This window comes from Vipera berus (genome assembly GCF_964194415.1).
Source record: "Vipera berus genome assembly, chromosome: 3".
Classification (NCBI taxonomy): domain Eukaryota; kingdom Metazoa; phylum Chordata; class Lepidosauria; order Squamata; family Viperidae; genus Vipera; species Vipera berus.
This window is the reverse complement of record NC_138204.1, coordinates 72,674,838-72,702,555: the sequence shown is the minus strand read 5'-3', so window position 1 is coordinate 72,702,555 and position 27,718 is coordinate 72,674,838. Positions and strand designations below refer to the sequence as shown.

The 27,718-nt window shown below is 38.1% G+C and overlaps 1 protein-coding gene across 1 annotated transcript in view; it reads left to right on the top strand.

The window, feature by feature from the left end:
* Positions 1-27,718, top strand: part of NEGR1 (neuronal growth regulator 1) — a gene marked incomplete at its 3' end in the record, with an annotated part of 559,704 nt that overhangs the window by 346,032 nt on the left and 185,954 nt on the right. Inside the window, exon 3 of the mRNA XM_081325757.1 lies at positions 15,650-15,775. Coding sequence (XP_081181883.1) covers positions 15,650-15,775 — 126 coding nt within the window. The remainder of the gene's footprint in view (positions 1-15,649; positions 15,776-27,718) is intronic.

Sequence of the window (27,718 nt, the reverse complement as noted above, 5' to 3'; positions counted from 1 at the left end):
GCTCAGTTCAAACTGCAGTGAGAACTACTGAACAGAGCATCCGCAGGAGGCAAAAGCTTATTAGTATTGTAGCACTGGGAGTAGAAATAAATAGAATTTAACCAAAAAGAGAGGATTATTGAAATTACACCACTTTTTACAGGGGCTGCGATCTTTATGGAAAACAATTAAGAAGCTACTCTTGCCTTCAGGCTGAAAATCCTTCAAAATCAGTTATACACACTCTGTCTTAGCTCTGTCACCATGATGTAAAAAAGATGTTGAGACTTTAGAAAGAGTACAGAGAAGAGCAACAAAGATGATTAGGGGACTGGAGACTAAAATATATAAGGAACGGCTGCTAGAATTGGGTATGTCTAGTTTAATGAAGAGAAGGACGAGGGGGGACATGATAGCAGTGTTCCAATATCTCAGGGGCTGCCACAAAGAAGAGGGAGCCAAGCTATTCCCCAAAGCGCCTGAAGGCAGGACAAGACACAACGAATGGAAACTAATCAAGGAGAGAAGCAATCTAGATCTAAGGAGAAACTTCCTGACAGTTAGAACAATTAACCAGTGGAACAAGCTGCCTCCAGAAGCGGTGAATGTTCCAACACTGGAAATTTTTAAGAAGAGACTGGACAGCCATTTGTCCAAAATGGTATAGGGTTTCCTGCCTGAGCAGGGGGTTGGACTAGATGACCTCCAAGGTCCCTTCCAACTTTATTATTATTATTATTATCTATGATGTACAGACAATACTGGGACAAATGGGAAGACCGAAACAGCATGTGAATCTCCCACATCCATTGTATACAGGGTAGAAATGACATTTGAGAAGTGATGTCCGGGCCTACACTATCGACAGAAAGGTAGGGAGAAGATTATTTGATTTGCACTTTTATAGCAAGATACAAATTCAGAGACAGATGGCCTGATTTGTTTTTGAACTCTCTAATTAAGATATGTGCATGTTAGAATAATTGTGTGCAAAACAAATACGTTAATGAAACCCACACAGTAAAAATGTTTGTGCAATACTGAGATTTGCTAACGCATTTAGACAAAGTCACGTACACATGTACATAAAACATGCAGATTAATATTTAATTCTTAACATTCCCCAAGTGAAACAGGAAAAGGGACAAGCTGGATTTTGGACTGAAAACAGTCCTAATTTTTGATGTGAAAAGGGCTCCAGCGGTTGAAGAGAATGGCAGGAGGGGAGGGAGAACCATTGTGTCTCTGGCATCATATTAATGGCCGTGGTGCTTTAGAGAAAGAGGCCAGTAACATCTTCCTCTATGATGATCAGTAGTAACATTGGCTGCCTGCTGTGCAAGATGTGGCAATCTCCATTCTATCAAGTTGTTGGTAGTCATGGATGGGTGCCTTGCAATATATGCACAGCTAGACCTCCATTAAATGTGTGCAAATAATGGAGATACTTGAAAGGCCAATTTCAATCTTTCTCCACCAACAAACAACCTCACTCCCTCTGCCATCACTCCCCTCCCCCCAAATTTAGTGACCATGGGATGGCAGCAAACAGATAACAAAGACACTTAACTCTTTGCTGCAATATTATAGTTGTCTGTTTTTGGCAGCCTGGATCTGGAATCCCTACTTTATAGGGACAGTATAGCAATTACTGAGATAGAGCTTAGAGATTGGAATATAAGCCCTTGGTATTTGTTGCTAAATAGTAAGTCCTTCTGCTTTGTAAGGGTAGATTTAATCTAAAGCTTTTATTATTCTTTCTGTGTGCCCTGCTGTGACCAAAGAACAGCTTGTGAGCATTAAACCCTTGGTTGCCCAACTCTGAGATTTAAATCAAGTTGCTGCTATTGTTATTTCCACTGCTCTTGTTGATTTCTTGAGATCATTTACAAAAGGGCAGCTTTTACTAGCACTCCATTGGCTTCATTATTGAATCATTCTTTATCAGTTTTAGAAGCAAAGGGAAATTACAGTCCCACTTAGCAAAGAGCCTGGAGGAGAAATAACAATATTTTAATGTCCCCCTTGCAACTGTACATTGATTTGAAGCTCTCTAGAAATGGCATTAATTTATTCAATAATTTCTGTAGCCCCTGCAAGCACCAGCAAATATTAGAAAGGAGCTAACTTCAAATGAGCCAAAAAGGAAAGTAGGATGAACTTTATTCATATCGGATAAATCCTTGGTTCTGCTTGAGAAGCCAAAGCAGCTTGTGTATAATATTCAGAACTAATTCCATCTAATTGGGGTCATGGTTTTGATGTAGCAATCCAGTGCTTTTTGTTTGTTTAAATGATAGAGTAATACCTGGGATATGGGGATATAAGTGCATCAATAAGTGCTTTTTAATTAATTATTTAATTCTTTATGACATTTCTATTTCATCTCTCCATTAAAGAGCTCAGAAAGGCATGCACCCTTACTCCGATCAAATCTTTATTACGGTCATAGACCAGCATAAGAATACAAACAGAACTTTTCATGGCTGGTAATATAGTGAAATTTTTGATACGATGACTTTTTTAAAAAAATTTTAATTCCATTTATATCCCGCCCTTCTCCGAAGACTCAGGGCGGCTTACAAGCTTAGCAGTAGCCTTCATTCTATGTATATGCCTGCTTATTAGGGCTTTTCCCCCCCAAGCGGCATTATTACAAAGTCAGCTTAATTGCCCCCAACAATCTGGGTCCTCATTTTACCTACCTCGGAAGGATGGAAGGCTGAGTCAACCTTGAGCCTGGTGGGATGCGAACCTGCACTAATTGCAGGCATCTGGTGTTACTTAAGGAGGCATTGGCCCACTGCTCCACCAAGGCTCTTTTATATGAGATGGTTGGGATGGGGTGGCCTCTATGGTGACTCCCCCAAAGCAGGAGAATTCTGGATGGTTATAGAATATCCAGTTGGCCCGTCTGGAGTCATTCGTAGTTGGAATGCCCTTCCTCACATACAAAATACATCAGTACAAGATTTTGTTTCTCCTTCCTCTTTTTTCCACTGCAAACATTTTATAAATCAGGCCAAGCGACTTCCCTGCTGCTCCTTCCTTTACCCCAAATTCTTCACAAACCAGTCTGAGACTAACCTATCATCTTCACACAGCTTCAAATTGCTGGTGTTTGCAATCAATTCAATCTATTGTAGGGGGAAGCCATGCTACAGTGAACTTGTCCCTTTCCTTTTGTTTGTATTACAGTTAGAAATATCTCACCTCATCTGTTACCAGCCAAAAAAAGTTCGGTTTGTATTCTTACAATGGTCTACGACCGTAATAAAGATACTAGAAGGATAACATGGTAACTGGGGACTTTTCATACATGTACAAATGTAGATAAAATATTACTTTATAGGCAGTCTTTGATTTATGTCCATGGAAAATTTGTTGTTAAACAGCACAGACATTAAGTGAACCTCAATCTAGAACTGAGATGAATCTAAGACTGCAGAAGGCATGCTGAGGGGTGTGTAAGAAGGAGGCAAAGCAAGAACCAATGTTTGTTGCCTATGTACTAGTATATTGCTCCAAAAGGCACATTAGGGCTTATTTTCAGGGAAGCACGGTATCAGGATGATCAGCCAGCCAGGCCCCCTACCCCCCCCCCACAAGAGTCAGCGAGTAAAAACAGATGGAGCAAGAAAAGGCAAACATGGCTGCTAAGGTGCAAAAGGAAGGATGTGAAGCAGAATATGAAGAACACAAAAAAGCAAATATGAGCCAGTTGAGTCCAGTCGTGTGAACATGTTTGCCTAAAAGAAGATTGTAGGCTAAGCCTTTGAAATATTTCTTACAGTGCTCTTTGGGCCTTGATTCTAAATGTGCTTAGCACTACAATATTAACATGATCCAGGTTTTCTTATTTCTAACTAATGGGATTAGAAGCCAGGAATATGGCTTGTAATTTAAACTGACAGATTTAGTACATTGGATGCAGCAATCATTTTAATGTGTGAATTGCCCTAAATGTGTGAAAAATGTCCAGATTTTTAGAGGGTGTGTGTGATTTGCATCCAAATTTACTGTAGATTCCAGTACTGAGAACATGACAGTTCAGTAGGCAGTAAGTATTGCCAGAAAGAAATAAAACAAAGTAGAGGTAGGAAAGAAACGTCATTTGCCTTGCCTTACTCTAGGACAGGGGTGTCAAACTCAATTTCATTGAGGGCCGCATCAGCATTGCGGTTGCCCTCAAGGGGCTGGGTGGGTATGGCCAGAGTGGGCATGGCCTACTGGGTGGGCGTGGCTAGAGTGCATATGGCCTACTGGGTGGGCGTGGCTAGCTCTACATTGTTCGCATCAAGGGTGCCTATGGGGACCTGGGCAGGAGTGGGACAGATCTGAGGGTCTCTGGCAGAAGGAGGGTCTCTGGGCCAGGGCCAAGGCAGTGGGGGCCGTTCCCTCACTGTCTCCAGGATGGCTTCGTGGGCCGCATGAAACCACTTCGTGGGCCGGATCCGGCCCCCGGGCCTTGTGTTTGACATGTCTGCTCTAGGATGTTAGTGCTTGATTTTATAAATAATGGCAAAACTATCTTATTCCCAGATTGTTGTTTTCAGTTATAGCAGCTGCAGTATTTTCTAGTGTAATTAATGGGTTGTTCTTGTATTTACATTAGAGATATATTTCAGGAGGCTAGGCTAGACACCACTGTAACTTGTAACCTTTCGAACTATTTTCACCATTACATTTAAATTTAATTCTTGCAAACTTACAGAACTGATATCAACAGCCTTGGTGGAGCAGTGGGCTAATGCCTCCTTAAGTAACACCAGCTGCCTGCAATTAGTGCAGGTTCGAGTCCCACCAGGCTCAAGGTTGACTCAGCCTTCCATCCTTCTGAGGTAGGTAAAATGAGGACCCAGATTGTTGGGGGCAATTAAGCTGACTTTGTAATAATGCCACTTGGGGGTGTGTGTGTGAAAGCCCTAATAAGCAGGCATATACATAGAATGAAGGCTACTGCTACTGCTAAGCTTGTAAGCCGCCCTGAGTCTTCGGAGAAGGGCGGGATATAAATGGAATTAAAATAAATAAATAAATAAATAAATAAATAAATAAATAAATAAATAAATAAACATCATCATTCTAGCCATTGTCTACCCACTGCAGGATGAAGGCTTCTTCTGCAGGTTTCCAACGTATACGGTCCTGAGCCTTCCTTTGCCAGTTGGGCCCGCAATATTTGCTGATGTTGTTGATCCATCTTCTTTTAGGTCTCTTTTGTGGAGATGCTTTTTTATCAAGTGGGATCCATTCTATGACTGCCTTGGTTCACCTGCCATCAGTTCTTCTTGCTACGTGCCTGGCCCATTTCCATTTTGATTCTTTTACTGTCTTGACGATATTGTATACTTTCATTTGTTCTCTAATCCATGTACAGGTCTTTTTATCTTGTCTTGTAATGCCGAACATGTATCTTTCCATGGCTCTTTGTGCCACTATTAGCTTTTGTATTGATTGGATCATGTAAGACTGTAAACTGGATAATCGCATGACTAAAAACTCCTAGTTTTATTTTTTTTAAAAAAAATTTTTTGTGAATACAGTTTCGTGGAACTCTTTTTTAAATCCTTTGGAGTATTAGTGGTTCCATTCACAGGTATATTGTTAACATTGCCTTATGACCACGTTGGTCAGATTTGGCTGCTGTTCTGGATATTTAATTCTGTACCTATAGTATTTGTCCTATCAGATGACCCAAATTTGTAATCCCTATTTTAAAAAAATAATCTAAATCTCTAGCCTTTGTGCATTCAGAGTATGAATTATGATGTGCAGGTATTATTCTATCCAGTAGCTTTATGAGAAATGAATTTCCTTCCATCTTACATTCTAACCACAGAGAAAAGATACAGCTATGAATGATATGTAAAGGAGTATTAGTTAGTTTTTTAATCAGCTGAAGACTCCTTACAGATTTTTTTTAAAGTCAGCCCCACATAATATATTAATATCTAAAGAGGCAAGGATTTCTCTTCACATATATACATTTCCCATATTTCTCAGAATTTCAAGAACTTCACAGTTGCTTATAATCGTATTTCTGGTTCACTTAATGTTGTACACTGTTTTATTTATTTCAGATAGAAAAGTTTAAACTGTTTTTGCATTTTATCAGCAATGTTTAGGTAGTGATTTTGTATTTGAAAGAGATGAGTATTTGGAAGATTCTAATTCTGTAAATTCTATAAATCTAAAAGTCACCTGACATGCATTCATTATGAAGATGAATCAGATCCTGGCACAAGGACTGCTATACACAGGTAGCTTTCATGTTATTTTCTTTCCATCTCTTCAGGCACAGTTTTCAGCAAATAGAGTAGTTATCGCTTCACCTAGAAGGCAAGGAAATCATGAGTGAAAACATGTAAAGTCCTGCCTTATCTAGCAAATAGCACACCAATGTAAGCTGCCAGACATTTAGTAAATGAATGCTTTAAAAAAAGAGTTAGTAATTTTTGTAAGTTTATGAGGTGAACATAATAAAAATGAAACAACAAATGCAGTGGTTTTACCCCATTTTGTTGATCCCTGTAGTATTTTAAGGAATTTATAACTAGAAGAATGACAATTTGAAAATTACACCTATAAATATGTTTAAATTATTTAACTTTCTCTTTTAATCAGAAGCTTTTTGTTTTTGTAATACAATTATTATATTTTGTGTTTTGTTATAATTTCCTTAAAATTGCCTTATAAGAAATTGATTTGGCAATGAGAAATTACTATTTTTTATTTACATATGAAACATGTATGGGAGTCAATGTTTCCTCTGTCATAGCATTTTAACGTAGCACTGCCATACTTTGTGCTACTACATTGCATTTCACACTAAATTTTAAAAATATTGAACACATAATTAAAGTCAAGTCATATCAGTGATCTTTTAAGGCTTTCCTGTAATATTATTCAATCATTCCTTGCTATATTAAACCTTTTTTTTAAAAAAAGACTTTTTTGCAAATCCTTCTAATTAAACCATATTCTACCCCTGAAGTATCGCTGAATTTTTCAACCTGCTATCCATTCATTCTGTATTCTTTTTTTTTTCTAATTTAGATTTCATGTACAGGATTCGTATCCTCTTTTTTACACTGAATATCCTCCAGCATATTGATGGTATTCATTAAAGAAGCTATGATGTTACTCAGTTTTAGTCATAGGAGGGTGCTTGATGGAAGACCAGTATCTCATCAAAGTGCTCCAACTATTTAAATAAAGTATCATAGAATAATTATATTGATTCCATTTTGAAAGAAATAATTAAAGTAGGAAGAATTATATTATAGATATGGAAGTAAGGTTGGGCACACTCCAGAAATATTTGCAAGAACTGTTTCAGAGTTGATTCAAGAAAGAATCCATTCCCAGGAAATGGTCTGCAACAATCAGTTTATTTGTCACTATGCACTGTAAATCCATGAGTAATAGGGAAATTCATAGATAAATTCACAAGACCCTAAGGAGTCTTTGCTAAGGCCCCTGATAACAGGACACAGATTCTGCTTGTGTCTGTGTTGTTTTAAACAACACAGAAGGAAGGAAGGAAGGAGGAAGGAAGGAAGGAAGGAAGGAAGGAAGGAAGGAAGGAAGGAAGGGTTGTATTAAAATTAGTTGCATCTAAATATGGTATATAGTTTTAAAAGTACATAAAAAGTATATGTTAAGAATAATTTATTACAAAGATGTAAATTGTGTATCATTATTAAAAGCAGGGCTTTTTTGTCATAGAACGCTCAGAACAAAGTTCCGGCACCTTTTCTGGATGGAACCTTGTACGGTAGGCAAGGCGGGTTGTATGACATGTGTGACTTCCGGCACCTTTTTCTTTTACAAAAAAAGCACTGATTAAAAGTCTACATCACGGATGTCAAACCTGATCATGTCACATGACATATCGTGATGTATCGCAATGTTTTTTGCCTTTACATAAAGCTGGGGTGGGTGTGGCCTGCATGTGACACATCCAGCCCACTGGCTGACAGTTTGACATGAAACTATGCATGAAACGGCATGTGTTGAAGAACATACTTCAAAAACTGTACCCTAGGTGTATCCTAGCTACTGCTGATTATTTTACTTTTTACCCATAGTCAGACTCTGATCTTATATTAGTAAATGGAAAAGTAAGCCTTTAAGTATTATCCATTCTGGTCTCTAAGGTATATATTAAGCACCTTCCTTCCTAGTTGAAATAATTGAACCGATGAGTTCAGAGACTGAACTGAGAGCCATAGTTTTTGCCACAAAAAAAATACCTGCACTTTTAGCCTGTGTTTGGTCATATTTAGTACAATAGAGTCCCTCTATTTAGACTCTAATCCTCCATCCTAACCTCCTAATTGCTTCATAGCCTTCAGCTCTCAAAATGCCACCTTGGCTGTGGGGCTACATTAAAGATATGTGGAAACAATCCCATTGATATCTCAGCTCATCCACGCCTTCCAGAAAGTAAACAGAACATCAATAAGACATCAGCTAAAAATAGAAGAAATTCCACAGAGATGTCAGAGAATTGTAGCTTATTATCTAATTTACACATGTACTATGAATCCATTTCCAATGTTTTGGATTCAAAATGTCCTCTACCATTTATGTGGCCCCTGTGTAGCTTCAATTAAGGCAGTCTTTCCCAAAGTAAAAAAACAACACCCAAAACATTTTGCACTCCATATTATACCAATAGTCAATCATGTGATAAAAATCTGAGCTTTGTGGATTTAATAATGTAAGTATTTTTACCTTTAAATATAGTTACATTTAGTATTTAATAGTTTGTTGTTGTTGTTGTTGTTAGTTGCGAAGTCGTGTCCGACCCATCGCGACCCTATGGACAATGTTCCTCCAGGCCTTCCTGTCCTCTACCATCTTTTGGAGTCCATCTAAACTCACGCCTACTGCTTCAATGACTCCATCCAGCCACCTCATTCTCTGTCGTCCCCTTCTTCTATTGCCCTCAATCTTTCCCAGCATTAGGCTCTTCTCCAGTGAGTCCTTCCTTCTCATTAGGTGGCCAAAGTATTTGAGTTTTAGCTTCAGGATCTGGCCTTCTAAAGAGCAGTCAGGGTTGATCTCCTCTAGGACTGACCGGTTTGATCGCCTTGCAGTCCAAGGAACTCGCAGGAGTCTTCTCCAGCACCATAGTTCAAAGGCTTCAATTCTTTGGCGCTCAGCCTTTCTTATGGTCCAACTTTCACTGCCATACATTGCAACTGGAAAGACCATAGCCTTGGCTATACGCACTTTTGTTGACAGGGTGATGTCTCTGCTTTTTAGTGTGCTGTCTAGATTTGCCATGGCTTTCCTCCCGAGGAGCAAGCGTCTTTTAATTTCTTGACTACAGTCCCCATCTGCAGTGATCTTGGAGCCCAGGAAAATAAAATCTGTCACTACCTCCATTTCTTCCCCATCTATTTGCCAGGAATTGAGAGGGCCAGATGCCATGATCTTGGTTTTCTTAATGTTTAGTTTCAACCCAAGTTTTGCACTCTCCTTCTTCACCCGCAACAAGAGGCTCTTTAGTTCTTCTTCACTTTCTGCCATTAGAGTGGTATCATCTGCATATCTTAGGTTGTTGATGTTTCTTCCAGCAATCTTAATTCCAACTTTTGATTCATCTAGCCCTGCCTTTCTCATGATGTGCTCTGCATATAAGTTAAATAGGCAAGGCGACAGTATACAGCCTTGCCGGACTCCTTTCCCAATTTTGAACCAATCAGTGGTTCCGTGTCCAGTTCTCACTGTTGCTTCTTGGCCCGCATATAGATTTCTCAAGAGACAAATAAGATGGTCTGGTATGCCCATCTCTTTAAGGACTTGCCAGAGTTTGTTATGATCCACACAATCAAAGGCTTTAGCATAGTCAATGAAGCAGAAGTAGATGTTTTTCTGGAACTCTCTAGCTTTCTCCATGATCCAGCGTATGTTAGCAATTTGATCTCTAGTTCCTCTGCCTCTTCGAAATCCTGCCTGTACTTCTGGTAGTTCTCGATCCACATACTGCTGGAGTCTAGCTTGTAGAATTTTAAGCATAACTTTACTAGCATGAGAAATGAGTGCAATGGTGCGATAGTTTGAACATTCTTTGGCACTGCCTTTCTTTGGAATTGGAATGTAAACTGATCTTTTCCAATCCTGTGGCCACTGTTGAGTTTTCCAAATTTGCTGGCAAATTGAGTGTAGCACTTTTACTGCATCGTCTTTTAAGATTTTGAATAGCTCAGCTGGAATACTGTCACCTCCACTAGCTTTGTTGTTGCTCAGCTTTTCTAAGGCCCACTTCACTTCACATTCTAGGATGTCTGGCTCGAGGTCAGTGACCACCTCATTGTGATTATCAGGGACGTTAAGCTCATTCTTGTATAGTTCTTCTGTGTAATTTTGCCACCTCTTCTTAATCTCTTCGGCCTCTGTTAGGTCCCTGCCATTTTGGTCCTTTATCATGCCCATTTTTGCATGAAACGTTCCTTTCATCTCTCCAATTTTCTTGAAAAGATCTCTGGTCCTCCCTATTCTATTGTTTTCTTCTATTTCTTTGCATTGTTCATTTAAGAAGGCATTCTTATCTCTTCTAGCTATTCTTTGGAATTCTGCATTTAATTGGGCATATCTTTCTTTTTCTCCCTTGCCTTTCGCTTCCCTCCTTTCCTCAGCTATTTGCAAAGCTTCCTCAGACAGCCATTTTGCTTTCTTGCATTTCTTTTTCTTTGGGATGGTTTTGGTTGCTACCTCTTGTACAATGTTCCGAACCTCTGTCCATAGTTCTTCAGGCACTCTGTCTATCAGATCTAATTCCTTAAATCTATTTGTCACCTCTACTGTATATTCAACAGGGATATGATTTAATTCATACCTGACTGGCCTAGCGCTTTTCCCTACTTTCTTTAATTTAAGCCTAAACTTTGCAACAAGAAGCTCATGGTCTGAGCCACAGTCAGCTCCTGGTCTTGTTTTTACTGACTGTATAGAGCTTCTCCATCTTTGGCTGCAGAGCATATAGTCAATCTGATTTCTGTGTTGACCGTCTGGTGATGTTAATAGTTTAACGATTATTAAATAAATATGTAATTATTTAAACTCGACTTCTTTCAAGCTTTTAACACAATGAAATTAGTTTCTTAATGTGGAGTGAGGATAAAGTCAGTGTATTGCTTATTTAAACGGATTTTTTTTAAAAAAAAATTAATAGGATTGAAATTTTCCCATTTGCACCTGGTCCATATGATAAGTTTTGAAAAGTAGCACAACAAGGAATGAAACATTACATGAGGAAATTGAAAACTTTCTTCATGTCTCATTTGCACCTCTATAACTGTCTGGTTTGATACTGCGACCAAACAAGACAGACACAGACTACAATAGTTAGTTAGAACTCCAGAAAAACAATTGCTGCCCGCCTTCCTTCGATTGAGGACCTGTATACTGCATGAGCCATAAAGAGGGCCGTGAAAATATCTACAGATCCCTCACATCCTGGACATAAACTGTTTTAACTTCCACCCTTAAAACGACACTATAGGGCATTACACACCAGAACAACTAGACACAAGAACAGTTCCCCCCCCTGCCATCACTCTGCTAAAAAACTAATTCCCACAACACTGTCAAACTACCTAGTAAGGTTGTATTCTATTATCCTTCTCATCTTTCCTGTCTCCTTATCTTTTTATGACTATAACTTTGTTGCTTGTATCTTATGATTTATATTAATTGTTTTATTTAGTATCCTAATATGATTTATGTTGTTTGCTTATTTAGTATCCTATCACTGAGTGTTGTACAGTATTATAATTTATGATAAATGTACTTTTATGAAGATTGTGATTATGATTTTTCACTTGTTGCTTGTATGTACACTGAGAGCTTATGCACCGGAGACAAATTCCTTGTGTATCCAATCACACTTGGCCAATATTCTGTTCTGTTCTGTTCTGTTCTGTTCTATTCACTTGTCACTGCTGTCAGTGGGCATGTTCTGCAACTTACTAAGTAGCACTAAGAACTTTTCATTTTATGATCCTTGCTCTCCAAACTTGGTAAAAAAAATATGTATCAAAAGAGTTGTTTTCTGTGCAGAGTATGATAAAGGCACTTTTAATTCTGTTCTTTTAAGACTACACAGTGCTCACGTATGTGAGCCTAGTGACTTGCTTTAGGGTTTTGTGAAATGTGCCTATTATGCAGTTGTTGAAACTAGAGTGTTCACCAAGCATGGGCAAGAAAGTCAAGGATGTAATTGAAGCCTTGCTTATTATATTATGTATGTGGAGCTTCAGTGCAACACTGTGGCCTCTGTCTTAAGGATTTTCACCAAACCTGGTGGATACTCCTGGTTAAAACACACTCTGAAAGATACAGAAGTCTCAATCGTAAGGATGAGGTAGTTGCTATTTGTCAGCTGTCCTTTTTCTGTTACTGACACTTTGCTGTAGAATATGTTTCTGCTGCTGTTCTCACCTCAGATAGCACTGTTGAATATAACACTTGTTGAATATGTTGAATGTAATGAAGTTGTGGCAAGCTGTGCAATCATATTTCAATTTCTGCATTTTTCTCTGGTTTTACCTTCATTTAAATTTAGCTAGTCAAAATGAAACCCACACGTCTCTGTTTACATATATAACAAGATGAAGGAAATTATACCAGAGAGTTATTCAAAAAAAGTTTATCTTCTGCTTTTTCTCCTGAATTATAAATAGTGTAACATTTGCACAATCTTCCCAGGGATTATGTATTAATATAACTCTCTACTGATGAAGCAGATAAATCTGAAAATTAAGGGAAAAGCACAAGCAGTGCATACAGTGGTTTGGCCAATCCACCACCTTTATCTCTTTTCTTTGTACATTTCTGAGACAGTGTTTAATAAACCCTCCCTTTTAATAAACTAATATAGGACAAATGTCAGTCCTGCTATTGATAACCTAGTACAGTGTCTGCAGCTTGTGGCTGTTTTGAGGGGCTAATAGACTCTGGATTAACAGAGAGTTCTAGGAACAACAAATGTGCACATCATACTTACTTCATCATCAGGGCATTCCACACCTCTTTAAGAATAACTGTCTCTGCATTTAAAACAATTTAAACTGAGTCTTCTTTTTATTCGGTCTGTTCAGCCAAGGCACCAAGATTGCTTTTATGCTTTTTTTAAAAAAAAAATGTGGTTTCCCCTCTGCATTTAAATAAAATAAAGGGGGAAGGAGGAAAGGGAGGAGGAGAAAAAGAGGAAGAGAAAAAAGAGAGGAAGCAGAAGAAAGAGAAGAGGAAAAGAGGAAGAAGAAGGAAGATGTAAGAAGAAGGAAGAAGAAGAAGAAAGATAAAGAAGAAAGGACTTCTCCAGTATTCTGTTTCCTGCAGGGCAACATGTAGGGGCATGAATATTTTGTTTTCATCTCTTTCCAGGAACAGATATTAGAGAGATGTTCTCTCCACCTGTTGAGGTTCCAGTGTGCACAGTGGGGAAAGAATGAGGGCTGCAAAGAAAATAAGGCGTAGCCCATGTTCCTGCATGCAGAAATCCCTTCTTAGAGTGCTTGAATCTGGCAACAATCCACATTCTGCTTCTTTTAAAGACTCCCAGAGGATTAAAAGTGGCTTTTCACAGCCTGGTCTTTCCAAGTGTTTACCATGTCATTTGTTGTTACGCAGCACTTCAAATATAAGTCTCCTCAGGGGGAAAAATCAATCACTGAAACTGTGCCCACATGTAAACAAATTGTATTGTAGAAATAAACTGGAGATGTTGTCAAATTCTTTTCCCATCTCTGGGAAGCAAAATGGAGCAATTCCCCCTCCTAGCTATTGAGAAATGGTACTTAGTAGAAATTAAAAGGCAAAAATGAAAAAAGGCATGAAAAATGCTGAACGGTTGCTTTCCAAGGAGGCAACGGAAAAAGGGGGATGTCACGAGGCTAGATTCAATAAACATTCCTTGCACTCCTTCTTGTCCTGGAAGACTGCCTGGAAATGATCGATGTGTGTTGATGTAGCCTTGCAACAACTCTTGTGAAAGAAAGCTGGTTAGAATTATTTTTATTGATTCTGCTGCTGTATAATTTTTATAGAGCTGTTTAACCAAGGCAACTTAATACTTATCATTAGAGCTGGGGGGGGGTTTCCTCGATGTACTGATGATCATTAGAAGACCACACTGTATACTGACCATCTAAATATTGATTCCTCCTATCTTTGGAGGTGCTGTTGGCAAAAGGCAGAAAAGAACAGGTGGGGATATATTAACATCTGGAAAATATAATATGAGTGATAGAGAGAGTGGGGGGAGAGAGAGAGATGGCAGAAAGAAAACTAGAAAAAGGAGCATGAGATAGGGGCTGAGTCACTTCCACTCACTTTGGCTAAGGCCTGGCTACCACTTACTTCAGTGCTGGGTGAATGGTTTAGCACAGGGGTCTCAAACTCAGCCCTTTTATGACTCATGGACTTCAACTCCCAGAATTCCTCAGCCAGGCATGAGTCCATGAGTCATAAAAGGGCCGAGTCTGAAGACCCCTGGTTTATCACATTACCGATAACAATCCCTCTGACAGAAAAAGAAAAAAAACCCGACCTTATTTGAAAATGCTTATATGCTAGCTAGGACTGCATTGCTGGACCAGTTTCCAGGAAGAGGGAATGGGAAATCCTTGTTTAGTTTCCTCTACTTTCTTCTGCAGGAATAATATTTCAAGAAGGGGAAAGTGACTTTTTGTAGGGGGCTATTGTAAGGTAAATAAATACTGGCTGAAATCAAGCGTTCCTGGTTCTAATCAAGTCACCCAAAGTAGCCCCACAATGAGATGAGCAGCAAATAAACTTATGAAATAAATAATCAATCAATAATCAATCAATAATCCAATGAAAAACTGAATGATGAGAACTCACATCTTTATCCAGCTATAAGGTGGAAAGCAATACCTGTTTGTGGGGATGTTTGTGTGCCCATATCCTTCTTGGCTGTATGCAACCCCTGAAAGTTGATGAATAAAACTACAGTATATCCATTAGTCTACAGCTCAAGTCTAGGAAAGCCCAGGTTTCAACCTATGTTGGTCTAAAAAAATCCATTCTGTGATCTTGAACCAGTCACTATTTTTCAGCTTAAACTAACTCATTAGACTTTTATGAAGATAAGATGAATTGGGTAAAATTCATGAACATTTATTACAGGGACACTACAATAGTCAGTTTATTAGGACAGATTCAGTAAAAAAAATGTTTCCTCCAATTCAGAACTGTATAAAATTATACATGAAGTCTCCAAAGATAGAAACATTCTTCACTGAAATCATTCCTTGATAGGTGATGAAAAAAAAATCAGAATTCCTGAAATACACGTAGCTCTGTAAGACTAAATATTGTATCGGCCAAAACACAAATGTAAGGGACATTAGAGTGCTACTACATTGCCTCAAAAATAGTGCTTCATGTTGAAGTTCACAGTTTCAGTGGCTCATACAATTTATTTTCCTGGAGATTACAATTTTGGAACAAAGATAGTTGTTGTTTGAGAGTATGTGATATAAAATCCAATTCATCTGAAGGGTACTGGATCATTAAAGGTGCCTTAAAGAAATATCCTATTGTTAACTATGATGACTTCACTAAAGTAATTAGCTTAAAGGAATGTCATGAATAAGGAAATATTTAATTGCTTTGTGCTCTTTCCTTTCAGTTTCTCCAAAGATAAGTCATATTTCAAATGATATTGTGGCGAATGAAGGAAGCAACATCACACTGGCCTGCTTAGCTACAGGAAAACCTGATCCTTCCATCTCTTGGAGACATATTTCTCCATCAGGTACACTTTAACAATTATTCTGATTCTAACCACTTCTCTCTCCTTGTTCTCACTCTGTTGCATACAAGGCAGGAAAAAGTCTTAGAATTCATTTGCTCAGGAACCCGGAATGGTGTTTCTCTGAGAAATTTGGAAGGAAAAAAAAAATCTCAAAACCTGTTTGAAAATAGGTAAATAAATCTCAGTCAATGGGACACAGTGGTAAATCTTTGTGATGCAAGTGTTAGCAATTTCTAGAAAAAATAGTCATTGATTTGACACTATTTTTTACTTTGAGGTATTTGTTTATTCTTCACTTGATTTTATGTGTAAGTTAAACAATTTTCTGGCCAAAGTATATGTATTATGTATAGAACAATGAAAAAGGCTGAGAAAAAATTGCATTGGCTTTCAAATACAGTCATTTTGTGGGCAACATCTCTTGTACCAATATCCAGGAATACAAAAAGGGAGGTGACAGACGAGTAGCATAGCACAAGACAGGCCACCTTTAGAAGTAGGCTGGGTAAGTACTTGTCCTGGGTATCAAAGTTTACAGGGCACCAAATACTGCCCCTACATCTGAATCATTCTAAAAAATGATTCTAAAATATTTTCAGTGGCCAGAAGTGGCACTATCAGTCAGTGTAGTTTAGGGGCCTCCTATACCCTTGAACAAGCACTGAGACAAAATCTTTGGCCAGTTATCCAGATGAGAACCAAAGTTTGGCCTTCCCTTGCAGCATGGCAAGAAACTGTAGTCCTGTTGCCTGATTTATAAAAAAGAATGATCTTTTTTATCTGATAGGATATGAAAATTATACATTGTATGGAAAAATGAATAGTGATTTTGCATTTGCCTGTTAACAAGAATAAAGTTAAGGAGATTCAATTAAGCAACCTTGGAAAGGGCTAGAAAGTGCCCATTATTATCATTACCTCTTTGCTTTGTACTATATACCCTCCCCAACCCACTTGGATGCTGAGGTTCTTTTGTTTAAATATACAGATTTGTTAAATATATATGAATATGAGGAAATTGTCATTATAGTCATAAGCTCTGCTTTTCTCCACCCTTGAGTAAAAGAGAACTGTAAAATCTGGGCAACTAGTACATAGAATCAAATAATGTCTTTGGCACTGTTTACTGTAATGATTGTCTGGACTTTTGCACTCCAGGTATGGTGGCCTAACTTTCCGTGATGCTTATTCAGCAAATGCATATGCGCACACATACCGATACACATACACATACAGTATAGATACACACACACACACATATTTATGACAATTTGCCGTGAGCAACTCGCCATGACCAACTCACCATGGCCAACTTGCTGCAGCCAACTCTCTATGGCCAACTCGTTGCAGGACAACTCACTGTGGGACAAGAGTTACACTAATATCAAAGAAAGGGTAGAATAGAATTATTAAAGAAGGGATGAAAAAGGAGGGACAGAATGAAATGTGAATGACAAAAATTAAATATTTTTTTTTAATTTTAAACAATTGAATTGTTAAATTGCCCCACAGTGTGTTATCCCATGGTGAATTGGTCCACGGTAAGTTAGACATGCCAAGTTGGCAGTGGTGAGTTGTCCCATTCCATATGCATATACATATACATATATGCATGCACATGCACATGCAGAAAAAATATATACAGAGATCAGAGAGAAAGAGAAAACCACATATTACAGATCTGTGGCAGAGCCTGCAGTTGCCCTGTGTTCAGTAAACATACAAAGATGATGATACTGGAAAATGAGTGCTATTTTTAATTTCATCTCATACTGGGAGTTAATCAGGCTTTGGAAAATGAGACAACAGCAGTTGTCCTTTACTTCACTGTTTCACAGGTTCTGACATAAAAATGGTTGGCCTAAAGTGACGAAGCAAATAAAAGAATATTCCCCATTTTAATATAGCTGGCTTCTGAACAGTGATGGTCTTTCAGAAAATAATCCTGTGATTGCCCACTTTTGCTTACAACAGAAATACCAATTTACGACAATTCATTTAGTGATCATTCGACATTACAGCAGAACTAAAAAAATGTGACTTACGGTTTTCACACATGTAACTGTTGTAGCATCCCCACTGTCATCTGATCAAAATTCAGGCTCTTGAGAACTGGCATGCATTTATGACAGTTGCACTATCCTGGGGTCATGTGATCACCATTTGTAACCTTCTCAGCTGACATCCTACAAGCAAAGACTATAAAGGAAGCTATAATCGCCTAATGACTGCATGGTTCACTTAATAACTGCAGTGATTTGCTTAATAACTGTGGCAATAAGGTTATAAGATGGGGAAAACTCTCTTAACATCTGCCTTGCTTAGCAACAGAAATGTTGGGCTCAGTTGGGATCATAAGTCGAGGATTACCTTTATCTTAAATGGTTTATAATAATTCATCTCCAATTGCCATGAAATATAAATCCTTGCCTCTCTATTTCAGTCCTCTAAGACTCTGCCTCTCTATTGGAATTAGACCTAGATGTAGTCATCCTGGAAAGTGTCTCGTGGGATTTAAGAACATAAGGCAACATCTGTTGGGTCAGGATAAAGGTCTGCAAAATCCAGGTTTCTGTGCAACTCTGCAGAAAATGGGATAACATCCCCTTTCCATTTTTAATTTCAACAGCTGGATGATAAGATTCTAGAGATAATAGACACCCATCAAGACCAAAAGCTATTGGAAGCCTAACATTTATTTTTTAATCATCTCAGCATAACAGGTCTTTCAAAATGATTCAAAATACATATTTTAGCCCTTGCTTGAATATATTTTTTGACTGTTCACGGAATCCAGTTTTTCCAAGTTACAATAGGAGCCAGAAAAAAAAGTGCTAGAAAGATTCCAATGCTTTAAAGCAGAGATGGGGAACTATGGCCTCTTGATGACTATGGACTTAAACTTCCAGAATGCATGCGAAAAATCCACACTTTATAGTTAAACCAATTTTAAAAATAGCATCACCTCTTTTTTCAGGTCTATGCACAAAGCTTAAAAAAAAAGCAGTATCCTTCAATAAATAGCAGGAGATGATTTCAGTGAATAGCAGATGTAATTTGCAATGTTTCTTCCCAAACATTGTTTTTGAAACATGCATCATTACTGAATAAAACTAAATCTGATTCCAACCCTCTGGCTCTTCCTCAAAATATTCCACCAACTGAAACAGTGTGAAGGATATTGGAAAAAAATATAACCCAATCAAGATGAGCAGGTGAAAAATACTGGTTTTGCCTAGGATTTTATCTCTTTTTTCTGTTTTGCCCTTGTTAGAGTTATTTCCCCATTTTATTTTGGGATGAATTAATAACAAAGAGCAACAAATTATTGTTGTACAGCAATAAAATAAAATAACTCAGTATAATTTACCCAGTTCATTTGGATCTTATTTAGTTAGGCAATATTTTGATATATTCTATGAATGTCATGTGGATAATAGTGGTGGAGTCACATCCTGATAGGATTGAAAGTAATGCTAATCACCATTTTACTTTGCAGAAAGGGGCTTGAAAGAATTACTAATAGTGACCTTTCAAAGAGCAACAATTAAACCTTTTTAAGTGACCTCCAACAGAGTAGAAAAATCAGTTACATCATAAAGGTAGTCTTTAGCTAAATGTCAAACAAAATTGTGTTGGGAACCTTGGGCAGTCTTCAAAGTGGGAGCTTAGGACATGAGTTCACTAATGGTGTTTTCTGTTAAAATGACATTAATGGAACCCTACTGCCATCTTGCAAATCCAGCAGAAAAGCAGGGATTTCCCCAGCAACTGAATCTTTTGATAAGATCAGTACAGTCTTCAAAATTTCTTCAAGGTATAAGTCAATTAAACTCCAATCAAATTGTTAACATATTTATGTTTTTGGAATGAGTCAATGGATAAAATGAAGAGAAATGCAAGGAATGCAGAACCAATAAAACTTAAAAGTGCTTGTTCAAATATTACAGAAAAAACAAGTGATTTCCTTCAGCTTTGAAATGGTAACTCCAGGCACAGAATTCAAGGCTTAAAAGGAATGGGAAAGTTATTCCACAGCGTAATTTATAGAAATGCAAAGAAAGAAAACATATTAGGGGTCTAAATGTGGGCCTGGCCATCCATAAAATGTAATGCTGGTCACCAAGTGGAGGTGTCAGTTACCACAAGCCTCTTTTATCTATTGTATGCCATCAATAGCAAATGGACTGACACATAAAGCACCTCTTGCTCACTGGGCCCAAAATAAGCAGGATGAACAACAACCTCCTGCTGGTAAACCAAAGTAGGCCTTCAGATCAAGGTTAGCTGATTAACAGGTTTACATAATGAGTTTTGTGGTTGTTATCATCCTCATTTTTGCAGATGGACAACTGTCCAATCTTAATGGAGACTGCAGTCAATTGGAATTGACACAAACAATTCTTTTTTTTTTAACCTGAAACAAGGCTTTCATGGAATTCATTATTGCAAGGTGTACCTTTGGAAGCTTCTCCAGGTAAAAAAAATTCTGCAGGTTAAAACTCAATCAACAATAAGGTTCTTATTCTATTTATTTTTATTATTATTAGATTTCATGCAGGAACTCAAGATGGCATTCAGACCAGTTTTTCCTTCAATTTTTCCCCACAACAAGAGCCCTGTGAATTTGGTTGAGAGAGAATGATGAACTAGTCCATCATGGCAGATGTACTAGTAGGTGGCATGTGTTTTAGGACTGAAACAAATACACACACAAGTATCTACATTCATATGATCATTGGAACAATATCAGTACAAACCCATACATAAAATGAAGTAAGAATATTACAATCACATGGATTAAGCATCATTTCCATAGGTAAATGCCAAGATAACCAAATCCTTCAAACTAGGACATATCTTCTGTATTTTTAGTACCAGTAGTATAGTTTTAGCAGACACTCTGACAGAAACTGTTCCAACACTCAGCCTTACTTTCCATTTTTTCAGGTTTGAGGCTGAGTGGTGCTTAATTGTTGACTTTTCTCCAGTGGAAAAACTATAGCTCTTAAGTAATCCTCAACTTACAACAGTTCATTTAGTGACCATTCAAAGTTACAGCAGCACTGAAAAAAGTGTCTTATGACTGTTTTTCACAGTTAAAAACTTTGCAGCATCCCCTTAATCATGTGATCTAAATTTAGATGCAACTGGTACATATTTATGACCGTTACTGTGTCCCACGGTCATGTGGTCACCTTTTGTCGCCTTCTGACAAGCAAAGTCAAGGGAGAAACCAGATCCACTTATCAGCCAGGTTACTAACTTATCAACTGTAGTGATTCACTTAACAACTGTGACAGGAAAGGTTGTAAAATAGGCAAAACTTACTTAACAACAGAAATGTTGGGCTCCACTATGGTTGTAAGTCAAGGACTACCTGTAACCCCTATAGCTAAGTGGAAAATAAAGCATCTACAATTGTATTTACTTTTAATCAAAGGAAAAATAAAAAAAATAAGTTTTTATGAGGAATTTTCTTGGATAGGATGCTGAGGTAAAGGCATCAGAATTTTTCAATGGAGTTTATTCTAAATGGCCAGTGAGACAACAAAGTAATGGAAATACATGTAGCAGAAACAAATTTGCTAGCTTGAAAAAAAGTAATATAATCTTTAAGGTGCCTCAAAAAGAGATTCAAAAGCACTTTGAGAATAGTGTAGAAAATGAGAAGCCTTTTTGGAGCAGGCTGTACTTGCTGCCTTCTGCATGACTTAGGTAATATATAAAGGACACTTCTAGATCACTCTCTATCTGACTGGCATTTCTCCAAAAATGTTCTTCCAGGTCAGATAGGTTGAATAAAATTAGGACAAGCAATTTTATGCTTCTGTCCTCCATATTTTAGATGTCAAGCTGTGAACCTTACTGCCTTTAGGACCACAGCAGGCTTCTAACTTGTCAACAGAGGGGGAGGAAGGGAAGAGACCTTTGAATCTACAGGTGTGGTATATCGGTTTGAGATCCAAAGCTGCTGAAGAATTATTTTGGTGAAAGTTGTTGTGTACTGGATTCTTTGCAAACAGGAGATGAGGCAAGAGAGTTCAGGCAGGAACATGCTTTATTGAATAACAGGAACTGAACTGGCAACCAAGGCTTCTACGCAGCTATTTATATAGCTGGCCACTAGGCAGCAGCCAATAGGTTTGAAAGAACCTATTCCCTCCCTAGAGCCAACCAATGGTCATCCTGGAGACTGCCTGTCTGAGGAGCCAGTGACCGTTACACAGACTCCCTGATTAAGCAATCTCAAACAGCATTCAAAGACACATGGTACAGTTCAAGTAAAACAGGCCCAATACATTACAAAAGTAAAATCTGTTCTCATAATAATTACTAGAAGATGTGTTGGACAATGCAATCTGTGCTGTCAGGGAGGGGTGTGAAAAGTTTCATTCTTTTAATTCCCGCCATTTCCTTAGAGCTAGCTTCCCTTTGACCCTACTGGTTTGATTATGCTCAATAAAAGTAATCATTAGAAGTTTGCGATGGTTCTGATGTTTTGCTTAGTTGGGCTTTTCAGGGGGGGGGATTGACATCAAACTAATGATGTCCACAATAATCCAGTCTTGCTGGTAATTCAGGCAAATAGTTTAGATACAATGGTAAACTATATTCTGTCAGAAAGTTGAAGTCAGTGAAGAAATCTAGATGCTGGTATAAACCTCAGGGAATGTAATACCAAATCAAGATTTGATCTTGTGTGCATCAGTAGAGAATATAAATAGTTCAGTGGCTTTGTGAAATAAGCAGAAAGTAGATTGATCATCTTGCTCTCCCCAGATCTGAAGGGGTGGCTATAAGAAAGCAGGTGATATATATTCCTTCTGCTAAGCAAGATGTTGGCTAGCTACCAACAGTTTCTTGAGCAGTTTGTGGAAGTTTCTTTCTATGAAAAATGCCTCAGATGTTCTACAACTATTGAAGAGGTGTATTAACAATGGCAACACTGTTGCCTTAGCACACAGAGAAAAATTTGCAATATCAAGGATATAAGTTATTTCACCAATATGTCAGATGGTTAGATAGAGAAAGCAAATATTCCTGCCTGATGGAAAGACTCATGGATACCACAAATAAAGGACATGGAAAAGAATGGCTAGGTATATTTGGTGAATCCAGTAATCAACAGCCAGCACAGCTGGAAATGCAAATGGATGACAATATAAAACTTAGTCACATTTGTCAAGCTAAACATTTAAACAAACATCAACACTGCAGTAAGACTTATCTTCTACTCTGTCATTCTTAGTGATGAAAACAGAGGATTTGTTTTTTCCCCCTACTATTTGTTTTGTTGAAACCATTAAAACTATTTTCTGCATATTACAGTATATACAGGCAGAGTATAGAGGCCTGTAAGCAGACCATATTATATTCACAAATGTATATTCAAGTAGGATAATCAATATTTAGTGTATCTGATGGTACTGATGATCACAAGCAACCATGTTTTGTCTGCTTTAGGAACAAGTGCTATTGGTAATCTCCAAGAATATCAGGCATAACCTTTTTTTATACTGTCCTCATCCATTGGATCAGTGGGTTATACATCAATGTGAGAAAACTGCTCAGTTTGTTTCAGCTGCTCATCATGAACTCATTTTAAGTTAAGCTTGAGAAAATCCATACAGCGACATAAGTTAGAACCTAAGAACATAGCCTTGATTTGTTTTGTGCATTGTATTGTGTGCAAAAGAACATCTACAAGCTTCTGATTCAGTTTCTCCTTGCTTGCAAAGCATATTTGAAACTTTAAACAAACTTCTTCATCTAATTAACTGGATGATATGTTGCAAAATGTGATCCATTTTTACTCCAGAATAGCTGTTCTCTTAATATGTCTTTGGTTTAGGTGACTATTGTGGAGTAATTGGAAGCAGAGGAGTTTCCAAAAATTCTGAATATGCATCCAGCACTTAAAAGATTGTTTCATAAATGGCCCTGCAAAATCTCTATGAATTTAGATGGCAAGACAGGCCATTCCCATGGATAATGAGATACTGTTTTGTCTTCTGAATATATTGGCAACACTCAGAGTAACTCATTGTAAACTAATTTGTTGGTCTATTTCCAGCCATTAAGCAAAACTATAAGCTAAATACCTTCAATTTTTATTACTCCCAGATAGCTATCATGTTCTAAGCTCTTCATATGAGCTTGCAGACAGTATGGTGATTCTCACTCCCCACATAATACAATAACTATAAAATGCAAACGTAAATTTGAGTCCTGATTAAAATCCACAAACTGGAATTTTTTGTGTGTATTCCAACCATTCTAGTTTTCTGGGTCTTTTGTTTCTCATTTAACCTTATCATCTGTTATGGGAAGACTCAATCTCTGGGGGGGGGGGGAAAGAATATCAAAGAAATATTTCAATGAAATTTCAGTCCAGCAGCAGCTACCACAGCTAACCCCAATTCTGAATTTGGTCCACCTGTTTTAACAATATACACAGTAAGTCTGACATACTTTATTGGTTATTGTATTTACAGTTCAGGGTTTCATTCCAATTCAGATTATCTTTTCTCTACTGTAAATGTATTGTAGTTTGTGGCTTTAGTTTAGCACCTTTAAAAAGCTGCTCATATTGATGTTTTGATGTAATTGATACGATAAAACCAGTGTGTAGTTGTATTGGCATGGTTGTGCCATTTATTTCTAGTACGGTATGAGCCATACTGGTTTCCTTTCACATTTATGCTGTAGATTTCCAGGTGAAATTATCCTTGTTTCATTTCTTTCATCAATATAATATGCAGTATTGTTGCGTTTAGTTTAGCTTAGCTTAGCTTAGCTTAGTTTAGTTTAGTTTAGTTTAGTTTAGTTTAGTTTAGTTTAGTTTAGTTTAGTTTAGTTTAGTTTAGGTTGCTTATCTTAAGCAAACAGGTTTTAGAGAAGCTCTCTGAATATAGTTTATAGTTTATAGTTTATTAAATTTTTATACCGCCCTTCTCCCGAAGGACTCAGGGCGGTGAACAGGGCATATAATAAAAATACAAAAATACAAAAGTTAAGAAAAAAATTAAATTATTGCCCAAGTAAAACAGTAAAAATATACAAATATTAAAACCCTAAGTTAACTCCCCATCAGGCCAGGCCAGCTTGTTCAAATAAATGGGTCTTTAACCCGCGCCGGAAGGAACGGAGATCCGGTGCCATCCGGAGCTCAACCGGCAGTTGATTCCACAAAGCCGGAGCGCTGGGGGCCACCAGCCGGCATTCTCTGACCGGAGGCACCCTGAGGAGGCCCTCTCTGTGGGAACGCACAGGGCGGAGGGGAGTCGACGCCGGCAGCAGGTTCCATAAAGTGTATTTTCTGCAGGCATCTTCTTTAAATCTACATTAAATTTACAAAATCATACAATTCTGGTTGTGCATGAACAGGCATAACACTGTTCATTTTGACTTGTAACTTTTTATGCTATTGCAAGCTTATTCACATTTGCTTCCACTCCAGAGTACAGCTGTATGCTACCTTTAGCAACAGGCTTTTCAGATTCTCTTTTTGCTACCCTTAAAAGACTTCGTTGATGTTGTTTTCATTTCACAAAATAGCTGCTCTCTCAGTGCATTATTTAATACTTTATCAGATTTGTGATCCTTTGTTATATTTTCAGTGTTCAGATTTATACAGTATGTAATCTTCTCTTTACAATTTCATTATTGGAAACTTAAATTTTCTGCAATCAGTAGTGATTTTAGCACCACTATGGAAGTTTTTTGGGGGTCACAAACTTCTTAATACCGTGTTGTATGTTTTGCCTTCTATAAAACTCAGTAAAACAGGCATCTTTTTTCAACTCTCATTTATCTCAGTTGTTCATGCTTCTCGGTATATAATGTCCAACTCTCTGACAGATCAAACAGATTTTCAGCTGCTTGCTGAAACTTCTTGAACTAACCACAATAGGCTCCAAGAAAGACAACATTTACAAGCAGTCACTGTAGTAGATCAATGTATGAACAATTAATTCATGATAAAAATAATGCAGTAGACTACAATTTCTGCAGATCCCATTTCTTTATAGAGTTCTCGTGTGTTCCAGATATTCATTGGACATTTACTGATCAAATTATACTAAGGCAATATATATAACAGGATTAAGAACTATTTTCAGATTTATTACTGAGGGATGAAATAATTTTGAGTAGAAATTATGCACATAGCCTCAGAGGTTTTTTTAATCTTGTTGGCAGAGGTTGATAGCACTTTTTTTAAAAAAAACTGATAGTCTAATATGAATGAAAATAAACTATAAAGTTATTTTAACTTAGTACATAAATTAGAGCATGTAACTTTAATGATACTTGTTTAACTTGCAGTCATTATGTAAATTCTAAATTATAAATATTCATTATCCAAAGCTATTATGTAAATCCACCAAATCTACACATTTAGTGTAACACTAGAAGGAACATGGAGATGAAGCTTGTAATCTGGAAATCTTATATTCTTGAAATGTCATTTGAATAAATTGCAGGTATTAGTTATTTTGTTCTGACATTTAAGTACAAAGTGCAACATCAATAACTGAAAAATGAAACTGAAATCTTTGAAAAAAATGGGTTGTCTGAGGCATAATTATGATTCCTAATACTAGTATGAGCAATGTTTTTATTGTTTTAGATCTACATGTGAGCATGTAACTAGAAATTCAGATTGTGGCAAGTCAATCCAATCTTTTTGAAGTTTCCAAGAAGTATTATGATGTCATCTGGGAGGAGTTCGATCCTGTGACTCTGGAAGAGGTGGACAGGATTATGGGGAGGCTGAGCTCCACCACGTGTTTATTGGACCCGTGCCCCTCCTGGCTGGTTTATGCAGCTCGGGAGGGGACACGAAGCTGGCTTCAGGCAGTGATAACTGCTTCTTTGAGTGAGGGCAGTTTTCCCGCTGCCTTGAAGGAGACGGTGGTGAGACCCCTCCTCAAGAAGCCTGCCCTGGACCCAGCTGTTTCAAACAACTATCGTCCGGTCTCCAACCTTCACTTTCTTGCGAAGGTTGTTGAGAGCATGGTGGCTCATCAGCTTCCTTTATTCCTGGATGAAGCTGATTATCTGGACCCGTACCAATGGGGCTTCAGGCCTGGGCACAGCATGGAGACGGCATTGGTTGTGCTGGTGAATGATCTCTGGCGGGCTCAGGACAGGGGTTGTTCCTCTGTCCTAGTCCTATTAGACCTCTCAGCGGCTTTCGATATCATCAACCATGGTATCTTACTGCGGCGTCTCAGGGGGTTGGGAATGGGAGGCACCGTTTTATGATGGTTCTCCTCCTACCTCCTGGGACGTTTGCAGTCGGTGTTGGCAGGAGGGCAGAGGTCGGCCTCGAGGCCTCACATTTGTGGAGTTCCTCAGGGGTCGGTCCTCTCGCCTCTCCTGTTCAACATCTATATGAAACCGCTGGGTGAGATCATTCGTGGTTTTGGGGTTGGGTATCATCGATATGCTGATGATACCCAGCTTTTCATCTCTACCCCAAACCACCCCAGTGATGCCCTCGATGTGATGTCCCATTGCCTGGAGGCGGTTCGGGTCTGGATGGGGAGGAAAAGGCTTCGGCTCAACCCCAACAAGACTGTGTGGCTGTACGTGCCAGCATCTTGGGAAATTCAGATTATTCCATCTCTAATCATGGGGGTGAGATATTACCCCCCCCGTAGATAGGCCTCTTGTTGCAGGTGAAGAAGGAGAGTGCAAAACTTGGGTTGAAACTTAACATTAAGAAAACCAAGATCATGGCATCTGGCCCTCTCAATTCCTGGCAAATAGATGGGGAAGAAATGGAGGTAGTGACAGATTTTATTTTCCTGGGCTCCAAGATCACTGCAGATGGGGACTGTAGCCAAGAAATTAAAAGACGCTTGCTCCTGGGGAGGAAAGCCATGACAAATCTAGACAGCACACTAAAAAGCAGAGACATCACCCTGTCAACAA